Genomic DNA, 20406 nt, shown 5'->3' on the forward strand with positions numbered 1-20406 from the left:
CTCAGGACCCCAATATCTTCTGGAATGCCTCTTCCTCTATGAACCTGCCCAGACCCTTAGATCTTCCTCTAATGCCCTTCTGGTATGAGTGCTCTAGCATCAGTTGTCCTACAACCTCTCTTATCTAAATTATTGCTATAACTTAAGCATCCCTTTATTCTCTTAAAAGTCTGCTGAGCCAATCTCTTATCATGTCCAAAATAGATCCCCACTCCCAGTCTATGATCTACATTGGGAAATTGAATTCACCTTGTGGCATCATAGCTGTGACATGGGGTCACAGCAGAGTTGACAAATGCTATAAATCTTGCATGTTATTTTGCTCACCTGGCAATCATTCACTTGGTCAGGGGGGGAAAACAGCGAGTCCCAAATTATCCATGGAATAAGCTGCCCAGGGAGGTCCTGGAAATCATAGGAGGCTCTTCTCCAGGTCGGAGGGTGGTGACCAGGGAGAGGCCTTTTCAGTTGTGGCTCCTCATCTGTGGAATGCACTCCCCAGGGAGGTTCGCCTGGAGCCTTCATTGACATATTTTTGGTGCCAGGTAAAGATGTACCTTTCCCCCTAGGGTTTTTTCCATAGACTGAGATTATCTTGTTTTGGAGACCTTTGGGTAACAAGTAACTAATTAATAAATAATAATAATAATAACAACCCCAACAATTTAAACATCACAAAAATAGTGTGCAAGCGTCCAAGTTGTTCAGAGCTAGATGGTAAACCAAGCAGGCATGGGGGGGATAAGATCTTAGCTGATGGTAATGCCATTCCTCCCCCTCACCTTTGTTTTCTTTGCCTTCTAGCCTGATGAAGAGTTCTGGAGAACCCGAAAGCATGCATACTATTTTAGTGATGTTTTGGTTGGCCTTGGGAAGGTATTGCCCTAATAATGGATTTTGAATTTTTCATCTGGGCTGACATGGCTGCCTTTTCTTTTGGGATTCTGCATCAGCTGCAGATTCTGAACATTCTTCTAAGGTTCTGTAAACCGCTTAGACGTTTTTTGCAATCAAGCAGTATATGAATTAAAAATAATTTAAGTTGAGACCTTATCCCAGTCTGCGTCTGTGTTGGAATTGCTTTCTAATATGTTTTTAACCTTTTTTTTAAAGATGTCTTGGAAGCTTTTTAAAAAAATGTTTTTAAATATGTTTTGTTTTAATGTATTTTAACGTCTGTTTTTATGATGTTTTAAAGTGTTTTCAGTGCTTTTGTTTGCCGTCCTGGGCTCCTGCTGGGAGGAAGGGCAGGATATAAATCACATAACTAAATAAATAAATGGCATCCCTGCCTTGAGCACACTGTCACTAGTCAAGGGCACGACAGCCACCTTGGGCCGTGGTTCATGTTGAGGCCACACTGGAAGCCCGTGGAATCTTCCACCCCGCCCCCAACACATAGCAGGATAGAAAAATGGGTGTGTGCTTGAGGGGCTGTAGAGTGCTATCGAAACACCCCCAGCTCACTCCAAATGTTCTGCTTGTCTTCTTTGGCCTTCTCACCAGGGCTGTCCTTCAGCAACAGCAGAGTTGTCCCTCTCTCATGGCCAGGCCCACAATGCTGCTCAAGAACACAGCTCTGTCCGCATCCGCCCTGGGTTGGGCCTTCTGCCAGATGCGTCTTTATTTTCTTTAAAAACAAAACAAAGAGTTTGTGGTGAACCCAGTAGCTGGAAGGAATGACTTTTAAAAGACAGAGATGCATAATTAAAATCTCAGCATAGCTTTTTGGAGAAGGCCCCTCCATGGCTCACTCCCTTTATGTAAACATCCAGCCTGACATGATGATCACAGTTAACAAAGAGAGTGGAAAATATGAAGCGGACACAAAGCAGTTAACGTGCCAAATAACATCAAGCTGTGTTTTCTGTGGTTGCAATCCATTTCGATTTAATTATTAAACATCACAGTCCTAGGACTTTTTATCTAACATGAATTTAGTAGCAGATGATCTAGATGCAGATTTGGGGTCCCCAGATGTTGTTGCACTACAACGCCCATGATCCCTTGACCAGTGGCTGAGCTGCCTGGGGATGATGGGAGTTGTAGTCCTCAAACATCTACGGACCCAAAGTTGAAGAACAGTGATATAGAGAAAGGTGGTCATTGCTAGATTCTACACATCTGTGCCATCTCTTTAGAGTACACAGCATCAGGGTTTTGGTGCTGCTGGGCCAGGGGACCAGTCACTCCCATGCTTTAGCAGTACCACACAAGGGCCATCATGCCATTCTGGAACTGGCATACCGTTCATGCTTGGCTTATGTCCATATGAGCTGAGGGCCATTGGCACAACCCAATTCTGTGGACCCCTCTAGATTGGTGGGGTGCTCTGCAACATATTATTGATGCTGTCATGTGCCACCCCAATCTCCGAGCGGTGAGAGAGTTCCAGGGATCCCTGTGCTTACCCAGGGGGTTGGTTTCCTTGGAAAGAAGGCCAGCGGAGACTGTGGTGTCTTTATGAAATATGGTTTATTTATTTACACACATTCCAACCTGAACTTAAGATGGAAGGGTTCAAAGCATCAGCAGTCCAACAGATCTTGCATTTTCCATCAGGCTTACAGGAGGCACCCTAAAGCCATGGTGCAGAGAGCCAGCCTCTCTGCCTGCTTCCAGCTCTCCTGAAGAGTTTCAAAAACAATAGAATCTCCCTGGCTCATTTGCCAGTTAATGGCCACTTGATAGGCCCATTAACTCACTTGGCCACTCTATTAGACTAACGAAAGGAGATCTGGCCAGCAGAGCAGATTTCTCACCTCCAGGTGCAGGGTTCCAAATTGGAGGCTAGAAGGGTACTCATAGAAATCATCCATCTCAACCCCAAACCCATGACAATGCTATAATAATGTGTTAGTGGTGGGTTTATACTGGACCATCCACCCCTCATTCCAATTTATTCATTTAATAAATAGCGCGTTAGTGGTGGATTTATACTGGACCATCATTTATTAGTAGTTCTGCAATACTTCCCCAGTGTTACTGCATTATTGTCATCTGGAAGGGCAGTCTTGCACTATAGGAAGACAAAGGCGGGACAAAAAATAAAGCTGAATATTTGTGAAATAAAGTGTCGTCGTGTCCCCCCCCGACATTCTTTTTATTGTGCATTTGTGCTCATGATGGAACTGGGGTTGTTTTACATGAACCTTGTTTCAATACTGTTTGTGCTTGCAAAGGTTTCAGGGTGGACACACTCTTTAGTTACCATTCACAGTCCATAGCTTCCTCCTGAAATCCTCTAACTTTTTATACCACATGTTCCAGGGTGTTTGTGTGTGTCCTGCTTTTACTGTGCTATAGTGCAAGAGCACCCCTCCAGATGGCAATAATGTGGAAACTTGGGGAAGTATCGCAGAACTACTAATAAATGATGGTCCAATATAAATCCACCACGAATGTACTATTATTGCAGTCGTTACACCCACCAAAAAAGGCCCAAAGTTAGAGGAGTTCAGCAGGAAATTAGGGGACGTGTACCCATTTGGAAATGAAGCAGTATGCCTGTCCCTAAGCTTTTGCAGATGGAAATGGTATTGAAGGTGGGATCATGTATAATCTTCCCAATACCATCATGAGCATAAATCGTCATGAATGCACAATAAAAAAGATGTCTGGAGGGGCCCGAAGATGTCCTGTGGTAATGGCAGGGCTTGTTGGGATGTCCTAGGCAGCCAGATGGATTAACCTTCAACTGCAGATGTCTGTGTTAGGTTATGTTCTCTTCTCTACCTGATCTCTCTCCCAGTGTTTCAAGGCATCCATTCTCCTGAGTCACTGGCTTTTGATGGGGGCCTCCAGACAGGTTTATTGTGGGATGGATACACCTCATGCATGCAAGTTTTGTGCAGCGCCCACATGAAGCTGTTGGCATCAAAATGCTGGCCCATTATCTGGATTTAGCCTTTCCAATCCAATCTAATCTGTGGGAAAATCTGTTGCCAGCTATCTGTGAAATAGAAACAACCCTTTTGCAAATTAAGTCCCCGTCTGGAAACATCCAGGGGATTTCAGAGCATCCTCAGAAGGTTATACCCCAGTGAAGCTGAATAATGGTCCTCATGCTCCTTCTCTGAGCTATATGAAATTTCAAGGGCACAGGCCTTACCCAGGCTTGGCTTCTCTTGGAGAGAAGTCACTGAAGGCTTATGGTGTTTTGTAATATTTGTGTTTATTTACAAATGTACAGGTTGAGCATAGGTGGAGGCACAGCTTAAACGCTCCAGCAACAGACAGCCAAAGTCCAGTCCACATTGGAGAGAGATATCAGTGAAATAAGGTGGAAGGATGCTGCTACAATGTAGACAGAAATGTAGATTAAAATATACAAATATTGGCAAAACCAGCTCTATTGTGTCGAGGTGAGGGGTGAGAATCCATGTTCTTCGCCCCCTGCTTTTAATACAAACACATGGTCGCATTAAGTAATAAATCCTGAAGTAACTCATGAGAAGTTATTTTCTAAGTGTTTTACTTCACGACCCTCCATCCTGCCCTGGATAAGCTTGTCCAGATGCATACTAGCCCTCATCCAGCTGTTTAGGAAGAACAATTTCCTAAGAAAAGGCTTTCCCCCCCTTTCATACAGAGTGCTCCAAAGCTAAATAACATCTCCATTAAATTCCCATAGCCCTGTAAACAGATGACAAACAAACATGTGGGCTTGGTTTGGAATTTCCCCCCCAGTATCTGCACAGTACGAATGAACTTCATTTACAGTCCCCTAGGTGAAAAATGTTCTTTGCACCCCTTTGCAGTGTGTGCATTCCTCCAGGTTTTTGGCCTGGTAGGTTCCATGTGGAGTGGCCTAAAACAAAGCGTTTTAGGATTACGAAGGAGAGCTTCATTTGGGCCAGATCTCAGCAGATTAAAATAAAACAAAGAGTGTATTTGAGCATATGCAGATTGCCTTTCCTTATCTTTTGATAATGGTAAAGAGCCACACACACATCTGAGGTTAGGGCACCCACCACCTAAGACAGTCGCCTCACTCTTCCTAGTGTTAGAGCCAGCCCTGCTGTGGCGATATTAGCCAAGGGGGCCTCTTTGGTTAAGAAGGATTAAAATGTGTTGGGTTTTTTTAAGATATCATTATTGGGTCACAGAGTCATAGAATAGTAGAGTTGGAAGGGGCCTATAAGGCCATCAAGTCCAACCCCCTGCTCAATGCAGGAATCCAAATCAAAGCATCCCTGACAGGTGGCTATCCAGCTGCCTCTCAGTGTCGGAGAGCCCACTACCTCTCTAGGTAATTGATTCCATAGTCATACCACTCTAAGAATTAGGAAGTTTTTCCTGATGTCCAGTCGAATCTGGCTTCTTGCAACTTGAGCCTGTTATTCCGTGTCCTGCACTCTGGGACGATCGAGAAGAGATCCCGGCCCTCCTCTGTGTGACAACCTTTCATGTACTTGAAGAGTGCTATCCTATCTCCCCTCAGTCTTCTCTTCTCCAGACTAAACATGCCCAGTTCTTTCAGTCTCTCCTCATAGGGCTTTGTTTCCAGTCCCCTGATCATCCTTGCTGCCCTCCTCTGAACCCATTCCAGTTTGTCTGCATCCTTCTTGAAGTGTGGAGACCAGAACTGGATGCAGTATTCAAAATGAGGCCTAACCAGTGCAACGGGTCAATGGATTCTGGCTGGGGCTTGCATTTCAGCTGAAATAAAAGTGCAAAGCAGACATTTGAGATGCTGAGAGAAGGCAAACTCTTTGCTCAGGCCTCAGAGCAGTGTCCAGTTTTGAGAGGTCTCTGTCACTGTAGCTGGCTAGAAAGATAAAAACTCCAAAACAAAACTGGGAAAGGAGAAAAGTGTGTGTGAGTCTGTCTCCCTCTCCTTCTCCCTCTCTCTCTCTGAGACTTCTCCTAAACTTAAAGACGTTTGTCAGACATGGAAATAAAAACAAACACAAACCAGTCCAACCCCAAACCCTACTCAAGTTCTCTCTGCCTCGGTTCCCTTAATTGGGAAAGGAAATATTCCTTTGGAAACCGCAGCCAACCCTAACCCTCTTCTAGTACGTCGCAGACAGTCAAGCCCTGTACACACACACACACACACACACACACACACAAGCAGCAGCTGTTTTCTTCCAGCTAACAGCCAGACCTCTGCAGTAGTACTTAACCGCTACTAAATTCCAGGATGCTCTCCAGCAGCTTTCCCCAACTCTCCAGATGTTTTGGAAAACAGCTTCCATCCGCCCCAGCCAGCAAAAGGACAACAGTAAACTGGGTAGTAAATAAATAAATATACTTCTGAGTTGTTTTTAGTTAAGCAATGTTTTATTTGGCTCTTTTATTAAGATTTTACTGGTGTTTTAGGTGTCCTGGTTTTTTAAATGATGGTTGCATTTGTTTGTCTTTAAATTTATTCACCACTTTGGGTCCAGGTATGACATCAGATAATGTGGCTCATAGGGCTGCTTTCAGACATGGGGCTTATTGCGTTAGTTTAATGGATTTAAATGGTAGCACTTCTGTCCCAATTATTAAAGTCCCTTTCACACTGCAGTACCTGCTGCGTTAAGGAACAGCAGCTTTTCAGCCGATATACTGGCATGTCACACAACTGACTTTCACACGGCTGCAATAAACATCTTGTTTTCATCCCACACCCATTATACACATGCGCACTGTTCCCCACTGTGTAGGAGGTCTAAGATCTCATTGCATCGCCATGCGAGCCCTCTCCCTTCAGCATCACAGACAGACAGACAGACAGACAGACAGACAGACAGACAGACAGACAGACAGATAGATAGATAGATAGATAGATAGATAGATAGATAGATAGATAGATAGATAGATAGATAGATAGATAGATAGATAGATAGATAGATAGATGTGTGTATGTGTGAAATGCTGCTGCTATCTGCACCTACACTGGAATACCAATACAATTTTTGTCAGGCAAAAACGAAAAAGCGCCCCTAAAGGGCGGGAACACACTGCATGCTGGGAGGCCTGTCATGTGAGCAGCTGTAGCTAGCAAAACCTCCCATGATTTTCCTGGTTTCCAGGCTTGCAAACGGATTGTTTCTGATATTATTTATCACAAAAATTAGCGCTAAACTTGCAGTATATTCCACTAGAATTCTAGAACTAGCTTGTATGTGTGAAAGATCAAATATAAGGCTCCAATTACCAGGTAAGAAATCTTCAGAATAACAAAATTAAGTGCAGTGTGAAAGCAACCATAATGTCCAAAAATAATCCATATGTTTTGTTCTGAGCGTGTCCCAATTCTTTCCAGTTGAACTGGACTGGGGCATCTTCCACCAGAAGCCTTACTGGAAGGAATTCAGGTTCGACTTGACACAGATCCCAACGGGAGAGTCTGTAACAGCAGCTGAATTCCGAATTTACAAGATGCAAAGCTTCAGTTGGCGTAGCAACAGAACTCTTCACATCAGCATATATGAGATAGTCCAAGAACATCCTAACAGGTGCAGTAAGAACAAAACACCTTTTGACCTGGAAATACAAAACTGTCAAATAGGACCATGAAAGCTCATGTCGTTGTTAAGGACTGTAGCCCCATTACAGCAGGGGATGAGGGTGGGGATGCTTTTAGCCCAAGGGCCATATTAAAACCCAACCTTCCAGGGGCCACATTCCAATGATGGAAGGGATATTTTTAAAAAACATGGCGAAATAAAGAATATGCAACCTCTCAAATTTCCGTTCCATTCATCCATAATTGCAAAAATTCCATCATGATGCTCCTAGAACATATTGGAAATTAACAGAGTGGGAAATGTTGGTGGGGAGGGAAGGAAGGAAAGCACATGGAACCACAGACCCCACCAGGAAAAGCAAAGCTATGATCAGATGAGCTGGGAGACAGAGCCAGGGGAAGGAGCCCAGTTTCTGGACGCTGTGAGCAGAAGGTAGGTAGTGCTTCTTCCTAGACTAGAGTGTGCCAAATTCAAAAGCAGTTCAACATTTTATGCCTTAGTCAAGCCAGGGAGCAATTCTCAAGCTCTGCCTTCCAGGACAGCAACGTGCAAAGCTGTGGAAAGCATGGCTTTGCACAAAATTGTCTCAAATTCACCACAGTAATAGGGATTGTTACTGCACAGTGTAACATGATGGACAGAGGTGGGCATGGCTGCCCAAATGGCCCTGTGGGTTAAATGGACAGGACTGGCAAGCTTAACTCAGCCAGTGGGCCAAAGGTCCCCTGCTCCTGCATTAGAGGCCGTATCCACCAGGAAGAACTCATATACATGTCTGAGGGTGATGGGACAAGTTCTAGCACAGCTTCCATTCTTTCTAGTGAGATCTGTTCAGGAGACATGCTGGGTTAGGAACACATCAAGCTGTCTTATTTAGAGTCGAAGCATTGGCCCATCTCGCTCAGTGTTGTCAACAGTAATTGGCTGTGGGTCTCCAGGATTTCAGCCCTACCTGGAGATGTCAGGACTTGAATCTGGGACTGTCTGCATGCAGAGCAGACGCTCCACCACTGAGTATGGGCTGGCCCTTCCCAACGTTTCTTCTTGTCTTTTGAGTCATTTTAAACTTCACAAATACGGCTGTCAGATTCAGGATGCTGAAATGTTTACTAGGTACAGAGAATCCCGTTTAGAGAACTGCACCTGGGATTGATAAAACTTTACAGTAAATGTGCACCATGCACACAAATATTAACAGAGCAAATGTCGAAGTATTTAGAAATAAAGTTGCAGAAAATAAGAAGCAACTGCTGCAAAAACAGTTGATTCACTATGAAAACCTGGGGAAGCCTTCCCCAACCTGGAACCCTCCAGATGTTTTGGACTACAACTCCCATTGGTCCCTAGCCAGCATGTCCAGATGATGTCCAGTTTACCTGATGGAGCGCCTCCAGCGCCACCAACCATGCCGCCCAACAAGATCAGCCACACAGGACCTTCTCTCAGTCCCGCCAACTAAAACAGCTAGGTTGGCGGGGACAAGAGAGAGGGCATTCTCAGTGGCGGCCCCCACTCTCTGGAACTCCCTCCCGTATGACCTTCGACATGCCCCTTCCCTGAATGTATTCCGCCAAGCTTTGAAGACCTGGCTCTTCAGACAGGCCTTTGGGACTTACGGGGAGGGTTAAATTTTTACGACGAATAGCCTACTACTCTGTACTGGAACTGTTTTATTGCTTTATTGTTATATTGTATTTTATGATGTATTTTATTATGATGTAATGTATTGTTGTTAAATTGTACGTCGCCTAGAGTGGCCATTGGCCAGATAGGCGACCCACAAATTAAATTATTACTATTATTATTATTATTATGCTGGGGCTGGCAGGAGTTGCACCCCAAGACATCTGGAGGGCATCAGGTTGAGGAAGGCTGCCTTGTATCACTGCATTCATGAAAAAGAAAAATATGTTTGACCCAGACCAGCTGGACTCATAGATGTTTTCTGCTCTCCTAGGGACCCAGAGCTCCTTCTCTTGGACCTACAAGACTTCCTGGCAGGGACAGAGGGCTGGCTGGTGTTTGACGTTGCAGCTGCCAGTAATCACTGGCTGTTAAACCGCAAATACAACCTGGGATTGAGGCTTTATGTGGAGACAGAGGACGGTAAGGCTAATGTTTTGGCAGTTGTTAGGAATCCCATTTTGACATAAGAGTGACTGTAGACCCAATAAGGCGGTATCACATGCGGGACCATCATGGATGGTCAGGCACAGTTTTGGGTTACACAGAGATATTCATCAGGTAAAGTTGCTTCCTTTAGCATGCCTGTGGAATTTCTTCTTTTTTTGCAATCATTTGGAAATGGAATTATTAAAATGGTGGTTCCACAAGACAGTTGTTGTTATGTGCCTTCAAGTCAATTACGACTTAGGGCGACCCTATGAATCAGCGACCTCCAATAGCATATGTTATAAACCACCCTGTTCAGAGCTTGTAAGTTCAGGTCTGTAAGTACCCCCAAACAGATAAACTGCATTTATTATTAACGTGACTGACAGCAGTATTAACATAGTGGAAAGGGTTTGGTTTTTGGATTCCGCAGGACAGAGCGTCGATCCTGGATTAGCAGGCCTCTTGGGTCGCCGTGGACCCCGCTCCAAGCAGCCCTTTGTGGTGACATTCTTCCGGGCGAGCCAGAACCAAGCCAGAGTCCCCCGTGCCGTCAAACAGCTGAGGAAGAGGCAGCACAAGAAGTCAAACACCTTCCCCCACTCAAACAGACTTCCAGGGTCATTTGGTAAGAAACAGAAAGGCCAGAGAAAGGCAAATGGATCTTTGCCCTCCAACTGGACTGCGAAGTCTCAGTCAGTCAGGCAGACTTCCTGCCACAGACTATGAAGAACCTGCAGCCAGTACACTCTTAGTTCTAGGCGACAGCACATGACTTCCCCAAGGAATCCTGAGGACTGTGGTTTCCTCCTCACAGAGCTACAACTTCCCAGCACCCTTAACAAACTACAGTTTCCCTGATTCTTTGGGGAAAGTCATGTGCTTTAAATGTACATTGGATATATGGTGTGGATCCACCCTTAGGCTGTGTACACACTCCCATTTACTCTGCATCCAATAAGATCCCACTGCTGGTTTGGGAAGCCATGTACACATCACATTAGCCACAATCTGTATTTATCCTGTAGTGTCTGTCCTGTTGTTTCCTATGAAATGTTGTGTTTTGATGCATTTTTCCCAAATGTGCTTCAATCCAAATTGAGAAAAATAATGTCCTCACTGTGTTTGAAGCCAGTGATGTGTACACAACCCTGAAGTGCTTCTACCTGGCACCCAAGGGTGGGCTCAGTCCTGCTCAGGTGTGCTGTTTGTTTGCAGCATCTGCACAACAACACTGTCCTCATCAAAATGCCATCCTGTATTTCCCCATTTTTTTGTCTTATGAGATTTTCGCAGAAACAGTACATCCGGATTAACTGGGGTGGGGGAGGGATATGGGGCAGCATTTTGATAAGGGCGGAGTTGTGTGGACATTGCACAAAACTTACATACTTGGGCAGCATGGAGCCCACAAGAAGCTGCCGTGTGGAAGTATCCCTCCTAGAGTCAATTCCAACATGTCAATCAATCAATGGACTTGCAGGGAACTCTCTCCCCCCTCCCCTCCCCTCCCTGTCTCTGGAATCTGCAGTCTCTTCTGACCAGCCCTGCCCAGGGTCACTTTATAGGTGAGGGCCCTCCCCTCCCCGCTGCACCTCAGAGGAGGTGTGGCCACATAACCCCTTCTTCCCAGAGGAGAAAAATCTCACAAAGCAGAAAGACCTTCAGAGCAAGGAAGCGGGAGGATGGATGACCCTCCCCACTTTTCTCCTGCCTCTCTGAGGGCTCATCTGCACAGGGGTTTACTGTGTGTTTGATGTTACATGTCCTTTTAATTTGCATGATTCGCATGACGTTACTGCCAAACAGCTTCTTACAGTTTCCCCCATGTAAATCTTTATTTTATTTATTTTATTTATTTTGTTCAATTTTTATACTGCCCAAAGCCCGAAGGCTCTCTGGGCGGTGCACAGCATAAAATTACTACAACTATAAAGTACAATAAAATCTAACCCAATCCCCTGATAATCAGAAAAGGGAAGGAAAAAAGTCTTCACTCTGTATCTCTAGGGCTTGCAGACACTGTGCTCCAATGCTTTTAGGTGGTCGTGTCAATCGTTCCCCTCTCCGCGCCCACTGCCGCCGCCTCCATTCATTTCCTGTGGGCTGAAGAGAAACTCCATTGCTCTCTCCCGTTCTGCAAACCTTTTTTATGTTGCTGCAAATGGTGCCTTTATTTTCTTCCTCCCCCGACTTGTATTTCAGCTGTATTGTACCAGTGAAAATACAAATAAGCGCACTTCCGGGTTATTGTTTTTTAAATGAAACTTACTGGTAGATCAAACTGAGCATGCTCAGTTGCCAGGCAAGCAGAGGAAATGTTAAATTAGAGGGTGTGGTCTTTAGGAAACCGTGTGATTGATGCTTCCCCTCAAGTGTATCTAGAAAACACTGTGTTTGCAGCTGGCATTGAACCCTTACTGTGGATGGTGCAAACAGAAAACGTCTTTAGCACGAAGTTATGCCCCACAACTCTGGTCTGCCCCCACACACCATTTGTGGTGAAGCTTTGCTAACAGCATAGTGAGGAAATTTGAGGGTGGAGGAAAATAGAGCCACACATTTTCATCAAGGCATTAATGGATGCAATGTTGTAGTATCCTACAATTTTACTGTATATGCCACTTTGTTGAAAGGCAATATATCAGTGTTCTAAATGTTTGTTTGTCTGTTTAACTAGGAAGAGTAAGCTGAGTAACTTCCTCAGAACTGCCCAGTGAGCTTCAGTTGTGGCAGAGAAGGGGGATTCCAAATCCTGTTCTAAGTCTAGCACTTTTCTCTGTGACATCAAATTTGCTCATCAACTCATTTATTAAGGCTGCAAAACTAAGATCTCTGTGTGTGTTAGGGATGGGATCCAGTGACCGGTGCCAGTTCAAAAGCATTCCATCTACCAAATGGGCTGGTATCAATTCGAGTTCATTCTTTGTTTGCAAGCCACTTCTTTTACCAATCCGTTTCCTATAGTAGCTGCGGAAAACCACTACAAAAAAATCCAATCCGCAATTATTGCGTATAAGTGAATTAACGGAAAATTTGGTATCAAATCCACATTGGACAGAATTCTAGCACATCCGTAGTGTGCCCATCCATACGACTGCATAATCTGCAATGTTGTAGCTTTGTGTCCTCATTAATTCACCATTGTCCAAATGATGCTGGAAGCTAGTATGGATTTTTGCGTTCACAAATCCGGATTGGAAACACCACCGAAAAACCGATATGCTTTCCTAAACCAATAATCAATTGGATGAATGTCGTGGGCTCGGACGCCATGCCATGGACTTCCCTGCAATAGGCGGTCCTCCGTTGCATGCCAAGCCCCTTGTCTCCTTCCCACCCAATAGCACATCCACAGGCTAATCCATTGATCATCGGGCCCTGCCAAGCACTTGCAAGGTGCCAGCCAATCAGCGGTGCCCCCTGCAAACTCCCTTTTGATCCAGCCACATCTTTACCTGCCCCCTACCTAATGTCATAGGGCAAAACTTGGGCAGGTAGGCATGGCTCAACCAAAACAGCCTGGGGGGATCGGAAGCTCCCTGAGTGGTCCCCATTTCCCCTCTGCTGACTCAGTTGTACACTCAGGGAATGATGGAGAACCACCTGCCTTTCGACCAACATTCTTGGTCCTTTCTCCCAGATGATAGACATGTTTCTGAAGGGAGGCTGGTGTGCAGAAGGCATGAGCTCTACGTCAGCTTTCAAGACCTTGGATGGCTGGTAACTATTTAAAAATGTTTTTCTTTCCTTCAGTTGTTAGCCCAGGAAAAAAAATAAATATGGAAATCTTAACATTTCCTCCCTTCCTACCCCGCCCCCCCAAATTTCTTTAGTCTTTCTTAATCCAGTTCTTGCAAAGTCATGGCAAATATACCTGTCAACTCTGGCACATACAGTGCTAAAGCAGTGGTTCCCAAGGTGTGCACCTTCCTAATTGAACACCTAATGTGGGGAACACCTTGTTCACAGGAACTAGATCTTTAAAACAATCACTCTCAGTGTTGTCTGGGGGCTGGTGCAGGCCAGGAGTATAACTGAAGGTGGCTTCAGTGCCCCTCCAACCCGCTGCCAGCTCTCATGCCTCCGCCATCCCTTTCAGGCTGGATTTGGAAACCAATTTCCCTTCCTCTGGGAACAAAAGAAGGGAAATAGGGGAGACGCTGGTATAAAGTTTTCCCGAGTTTGAGGTATGTCACAAAGCTGGGAAGGCTCAGCTCTTTCAGAATCCTCCTCAGGTGCATCCCAGACTGCTCCTGACACAGATCCCTCTCTGGCCCTACCCACATCGGAGGTGTGGTGTCTCTAGAGCCAGGGTTGCAAATGTTTTCATGGAGCCAGAGAGCAGACTCGAGGTCACATCTGTCTCCCTGGCCTCAGAGCGAGATTCCATGTATCCTAATACAGCCTTTCCCAATGTTTTGGTCCCTAGAGGTTGCTGTGCTACAACTCCCATCAACCCCAGCCAGCGTGGCCAGTGGTCAGGAATTATGGGAATTGTAGTCCAGCAACATCTGGGGACCCACAGGTTGGGAAAGCTGCCCTAATATTATTATCATCACTATTTTATTAATGTAGGAATCACCTTTCACCAGAGTCTCAAAGGGATTTACAAATATACCATAAAAACAACTAAAAATAGTTTTAAAACAGTACAAAACGATCTCAAAATAAACACTTAAGCCAGAGAAACCTTTTCACCCATTGGAAAAGCTGGTCAAAAGGAAAATGCCTTCAATTGATTCCAGAAAGTACAAGTAGTTGATGCCTGTCATATCAACAGGGATACTCTTCCGCAGAAGAGGGGCGGCCATTCTGAAAGCCCTGCTCAGAGTTGCTGTGGAGTGAGCTTCTATTACAGGAACTTCAAGAGGCAAATCAAATGCAGTGACCTACTGGGCCCTAAGGTTGCAGCTTAATTTTAGAAAAAATAGAAATGGTAAAGTCAAAGACTCAATAATTCTGGTGCGGAACAGCTTTTCAGTCATCCCCAAAGTGAACATAACCCTGTAGGTACACCTTAAGCAGGGACTCCGAGCTCGATGGGGGGGGGGCAGGGCTAGCCTATTCCTAAGTGATTTTGCTTTGTTCTTTCAGGACTGGGTGATTGCACCACAGGGCTACTCTGCCTTCTACTGTGAAGGAGAATGCGCTTTCCCTTTGGATTCCTGCATGAATGCCACCAACCATGCCATCCTCCAGTCCCTGGTCAGTTTCTTTGTGGGGGAGACTGTAGAGCGCTTGTGCCAGAGCCTTTTCCTGGAACGAGGGAGAGGCAGGCAAGAGGGGCTGTGCGCCGGTGGGGAAGGGCCTCACTCAGCAGGCAGCGCTCACACTTGGCATTGCAAAAGGTCCCAGGTTCAATCTCCAGGTAGGCCTGGGAAGAGACTCCTGCCTGAAAAGCCGGAGAGCCACTGCCGTTGACAGTGCCGAGCTAGATCCATTTCAGGCAGCTCCTGTTGTTGTTTCTATGGTGTTCTGTCAAAGAGCTGAAAGAGAAGCAGTGTGCACATGTGCCCCTAGGCCAGCAAGTGTTGCTGAAGCCTGCCGTGCAGGACTAGCCAGACCGACTTCAGATGATTGTTTTGCCTTGCACACGCCTTGCAAAGCCCCTTTCAAAGCACTATCTTGCGTAGGCCTTGGCACAGGGGTTTGCTGGCACCGCTGACCAATTGCTCGGCAGTGCCTGCATGGGACATGGTCAGCCAGCCGGTGGCTGCTGTTTATAACTGGGGGGAAAAAGACCTTTGGCTGAGACACCAGGTGTGGGGCAGGTGGACGTGGCTTAGCCAAAATGGCTTGTGGGCCAAATGGGGAGGCCTGATCAGGCTTGTGGGCCAGAGGTTCCTTACTCCTGCTTGAGGACTTGAGCTACCTGCAACACCTGTTTGACCAGAGACAATAGCAGGAGAGATGATGAGTTTATATGCTTCTCTGATCCCATTGCCTTACGCAGAAGAAGGGCTCTTCATTGCTTTTCAGAGCGTTGGAGGTGGGCTGATAAACGCTACTTATGGACGTCCTTGTTCCTTTCACCCCTGTGTAGTTATCTCTAGAGATGGAGGCTTTGCAGGACTCGTCTAGTGGGATGAGCTTGCAAACCCAGCACTGTCTGCTGCCTTCGGACCATCTTCCAACAGTTGCTGTCTCCCACAAGCACAGCTGCCAGGGCTCACGGGGGTGGGGTGGTTGCTTCCTAGGGAAGCCCATCTCTCTTCTGGATAACCAGGGTGGGCTGTATTCACACCACCAGGTATTTCCTTAGGGAAGATTGAGGAAGGTACTGTATGCCTTAGTTTGTGCTGTGCTGTGCTGAGTTGCTTTCCAAGTGGCGGGAGGAATGTCTGCTTCTTGCTTCTTTGGGGTCACACATGACCAACTTGTTGTGTGTAGGCAGAACAAAGTCACATTTGCGGAGGCCAGCATAGGCCATACTCTCACACACAGGCATTGAAGAACTTGCATTCCTGTATGCTCCAATCTTCAGCTCAGTGAGAAAAAGTGGGTGGTAAAGTGGCAAGTTTAGAGGGGTGCAAGCTTTGAGGTGGGAGGTGAATAGGCCAGATAAGAGTGGCCAACTTTGTGAGAGCCTGGCCTGACCTGAAGAGATGACATTTGGCAGCAGAGCGGCACTGTTGAAGTGACACGGTGGTGACTCATGGCAGATCACATTCGATGAAACTGCTGGGAGAGAATTTTGGTTACTGGGAAAATTTGCTGCCGCTTCAGCAACAGGAAAAGAAGCGCCGAGAATGGGGGGGGGGAGGAGAGAGGGAGAGCGAGCGAGCGAGTGCATGAGCTGTTTTCAGGGCATTCCAATGTCACAGCTAAGGATAAGAATCCTTTTCCAGACATTTTTGTGTTTTATGAGCATAGCGACTGAAGGCCAAAGAGCATGTGATACTAACATAAGTCACCTCTGGCTGTAGGTGCACCATGCATCGTCCTTCAGCAGTGAAGGAGAGCCGTTGGGGAAAGGCAGCCAATCATGATGAGGAATGCTGCACAGTGGGAGAGGGCTATCCATCCTGTACTGCCACACCAGGGTCCTCTTCCTGGCTAAAATCCTGTGCACATCCCCTAAGCTGCCATTAGCCCTAGGACAGACGCTCCCTTTGGACCGCTGCGTGGGGCATGGTCCCAGTCCTGAGTGGCCTAACAGTAGCTGCTATTTACAACAGAAAGAAATTCGATATGGCTGCAAGCAATGTATATAATTTGGCCCAGAGGCTGCAGTTCAAAAGTGGGAGGTTGGCCTGGCTGGGAGCGAATTCCTCTTAACTAGGACTGTCAGGAGAACACTCAATACGTGTGGTTTATATCTCTGGCTGTGGCAGGAGACAAGGCAGATGCGCTTCTCAGGCCTCCCCCCTCCCCTCCGTTGGATTCTGTCATTTCCCCTGCAGGCTGTGTGGAGTCCTGATCAGTTTCACCAGGTTGGTGAAAGGGGTGAAGGACTCCTGGGAGATGACGAAATGCAGCTTTCACCAAGATGGTGCCCTCCTGGTGCCTTGGATTACAACTCCCATCAGCCCCAGCCAGCACGGTCCCACTGCTTGCTTGTCTAGGTTTAAAAATAATTGCACAAAAGTCAGCATAATAATAATAATAATAAAAATTTATTTTTAGGCCGCCTATCTGGCTGAATAAACAGCCACTCTAGGCGGCGTACATAATTAAAATTTAAAATACACATATAAATACAATCATAACATGTTCAATTTACCCACATCTATACACTGTAGAATTAAAATTAACTAGGGATTCTATATGTCCGCTGAAACAGCCATGTTTTTAGTCCTTGGCGGAAACCTGCCAAGGAGGGGACATGGCGTAGGTCGTATGGCAGAGAGTTCCAGAGGGCGGGGGCCACAACCGAAAATGCCCTCTCTCTGGTCCGTACCAGTCTAGCTGTTCTAACTGGTGGGACCGAGAGAAGGTCTTGAGATTAATCCCATGCCTTTGCAGACTGCTTGGCCCTCTAGCCCATCCCTGGGACCTGAGATCCTTTGACAGGCAATTGAATGTGGGACCATCTCTCTCTGCAGAGGAGGCGCTCTATCATGGAGCTATGCCCTCTCTTGCAAGGGGTTCACTTTACTTCAGTGCAGGGGCCAGTGCTGGCTGCATCACGATGGCACTAATCCCCTCCCCTTCCACTGACATTCACTGCGAGCCCCCCAATCATGGCAATTGGAATTCCAGCCAGCCAGTTGCTGCCTTCCAGCGATGGTGCCTTGAGAGAGCTTCCAACATAAACTGCAATTCAAGCTGCCAAATGTTTTTGAATAAATATTTTTGCCAGTGCGGACAAATAACCTACTCATTGAAACTGGTGCCTTTTCTCCGTATAAACAAATGCTTCTTTGAAGCTTTTTCCATCTCCAGATCAGGGTGGGGGCGGGGTGGATGGGTGTGCACGTCCATTTAACTTTTGGCCCTGGGGCTGGTTACTCAACACCATGGCTGAGCTGGACAATTTCCGAGGGAGAAGAAATGCCCCAATTACTATGCTCTCTTCTCACTACCTCCCCCCCCCGTTTGCAGGTCCACCTGATGAAGCCAGATGCCGTCCCCAAAGCCTGCTGTGCACCCACCAAGCTCAGCGCCACCTCAGTCCTGTACTATGACAGCAACAACAACGTCATCCTCAAGAAACACCGCAACATGGTGGTGAAGACCTGCGGCTGCCACTGACGCCCTGGTAGAGTCTGGATTGCTCCTGGGGGCAGGAAGGGGAAAGGAAGGGAGGAAGGAAGGAAGGAAGGAGCAGAAGAGATGCCAAGGCTGCAGGCAGTGAGCACCTGTTGCCCGTGTCTGGAAGAGGAAGCCCCCGATCCATGAAAAGGAAGGGAATGTACATCTTTCCACTGTACGCTAAAAGTGAAGGAGTCAGCTGTTCTCTCTTGACCTTGCGCTGACCCGGACTCAGGCCATTTGCCTAGAGGTCGGTTTGTTCACATCCTCAGCAAATGCAACAATCTCTCACAGAAAAAGCTTTGCCAAGGAAACTAAAACATGATCTGGCTACACATATAGGTCTGTTTTGTATTCTGTGCCAAACCTCCGCACAGATCCTGCCCTGTAAATTAAATTAAACTTAAAAGTGCACAGCAGAAAACCAGGCAAAGCAGTAAGCCCTTTTTGTACGCTTATTTTTTAAATCCCTGATATTTTTCAGGGCTTTTAAAATAGAATGCAGAGCCTAATTTTGCAAGGAACAACATGAGCAACCGTTGGTGAGTAGCTGTTGCCCCTCCGGAAGACTGGAGCCTTTCGCAAGGCCCCTGGCACAGTGTGGGGTCTCTCTTCAGCTCTGTGGGCAAGAGCTTTCTTTGAAAGTCCAGTATTCCCAGAATCTCAGGCTTCTGCACAAGCTGCCTCCACATGAGCAGAACCAGAGGGAAGGAAGTCTTCTGGCACTGGGAGGCAGCCAACTGCACAAGGACTCTGACAAAGATGAGCACCGGGGCTGTACCTGGTTGCCCCATCAAAAACCCAGAGCCTCTGCTGCAGCTACATAGCCAGTCTTTTTCCCCTGTGTCAACGGAAGGAAGATCTGCTTCGGGTTAAAGTGAAGCTGACTGCTTTTATAGGAACGTAAGATGCTGCCTTCCACCGAGTCAGACCAGTGGTCCATCTCGTTTAATAGTATCAATACTGGCTAGCAGCTCTCTGGGGTTTCCAACCAGGGTCTCTCCCAGCCCTCCCTGGAGAGGCTGAGGACCTTCGGCATGCAAAGCAGATGCGCTGCCTACCACTGAGCTGTGGCTCTTCCCCATACTGCCCAGTCAAATGGCTCCCACTTCATTCCCACATCATGTAAGAGAAATGGATGACCCTATTCACTGGGAGGGGGTGCTATCAAATCGCACAAAAATATGACCACAGGCTTTGTGGTAAGCTCACCCTCCCCCCATATTTGCCTTAAGATGACAGCTACACTTCACTTACAACGTTGGTTACACTCGCCCAGTTCACCTCCTTAAACATGATTTTCATTGACGGCTGCAAATGAAGCAGCAATTAAGGCAAGGCGGCTACTGCAGTCTTCTGTGAAACCCAGGCCCAAATCATCTTCATCACGGTTTCAAGCAGCACTTTAACCCCTTCCTTGAAAACCCACCAGCCATTTTCTGTGTTTGGGTGCCTGACTCACTCTCTGTTCTAAAGCATTGACTTCCAAAATATTAACAGAAATACACATTTAAAAAATGTTTAGAACATGGCTTTAACTATGCTGGTGTAAAGCAGCCTTTCCCAACCTGGGAAGTTTTAGACTATAACTCCCATCAGCCCCAGAAGTACAGGCATTTTATTTGGCCGAAGCTGATGGGAGCTGTAGATTAAAAACATCTGGAGGGCACCTAGTTGGGAAAGACTGGTGCAGTGTCACTGAAGGGAGCAGGGAATCAACAAATCTGGTCCATCCAGATTGTACAAAATGCTTGTTTTCTTGAAGATTGTGAGGCAACTTTGCACACTGCATTTATAGGTGTAATCCTAAAATAACAGTGTGAGAATGCGGCAGGCACATACATCAAACATGAAACCTCATCAGGGAGCCATAAGGTTGCCACTTCCTGTTGGGTCTCTCCTGGGGGGCTAACTCAGGTTTGGCTCTGCACGATGTGTGAAGTTGGCAGACAAACTTAACTGAGCAGGAAAATAGTGACAGACTGGTAACTACTCAGTTACTTTCAACTCCCTCTGCGTGGTGTAGTGTTACTGCCATTACAAAGCAAGTTATGGTTTTGTTTTATTTTTTCTCCAATAAATTCCCGGAAGGTTTGCTATCTGCTTTTAAAAGTGTCAGCCAGAGAGAGATTTG

The 20406-nt window shown here is 46.4% G+C and overlaps 1 protein-coding gene across 2 annotated transcripts in view; it reads left to right on the forward strand.

The window, feature by feature from the left end:
- LOC133370709 (bone morphogenetic protein 8B-like) overlaps positions 1-20406 on the forward strand; it is a 54009-nt gene extending 33603 nt beyond the window's left edge. The window contains exons 3-8 of one of the 2 annotated variants that reach the window (XM_061597387.1): positions 7259-7451; positions 9421-9569; positions 10009-10203; positions 13219-13298; positions 14673-14783; positions 18123-20406. In XM_061597387.1, the coding sequence (XP_061453371.1) occupies positions 7259-7451; positions 9421-9569; positions 10009-10203; positions 13219-13298; positions 14673-14783; positions 18123-18272 (878 nt within the window). In that variant the 3' untranslated portion in view covers positions 18273-20406. The remainder of the gene's footprint in view (positions 1-7258; positions 7452-9420; positions 9570-10008; positions 10204-13218; positions 13299-14672; positions 14784-18122) is intronic. The other variant, XM_061597388.1, reaches the window with a different exon arrangement.

Source organism: Rhineura floridana, chromosome 15 (genome assembly GCF_030035675.1).
Source record: "Rhineura floridana isolate rRhiFlo1 chromosome 15, rRhiFlo1.hap2, whole genome shotgun sequence".
Lineage (NCBI taxonomy): Eukaryota > Metazoa > Chordata > Lepidosauria > Squamata > Rhineuridae > Rhineura > Rhineura floridana.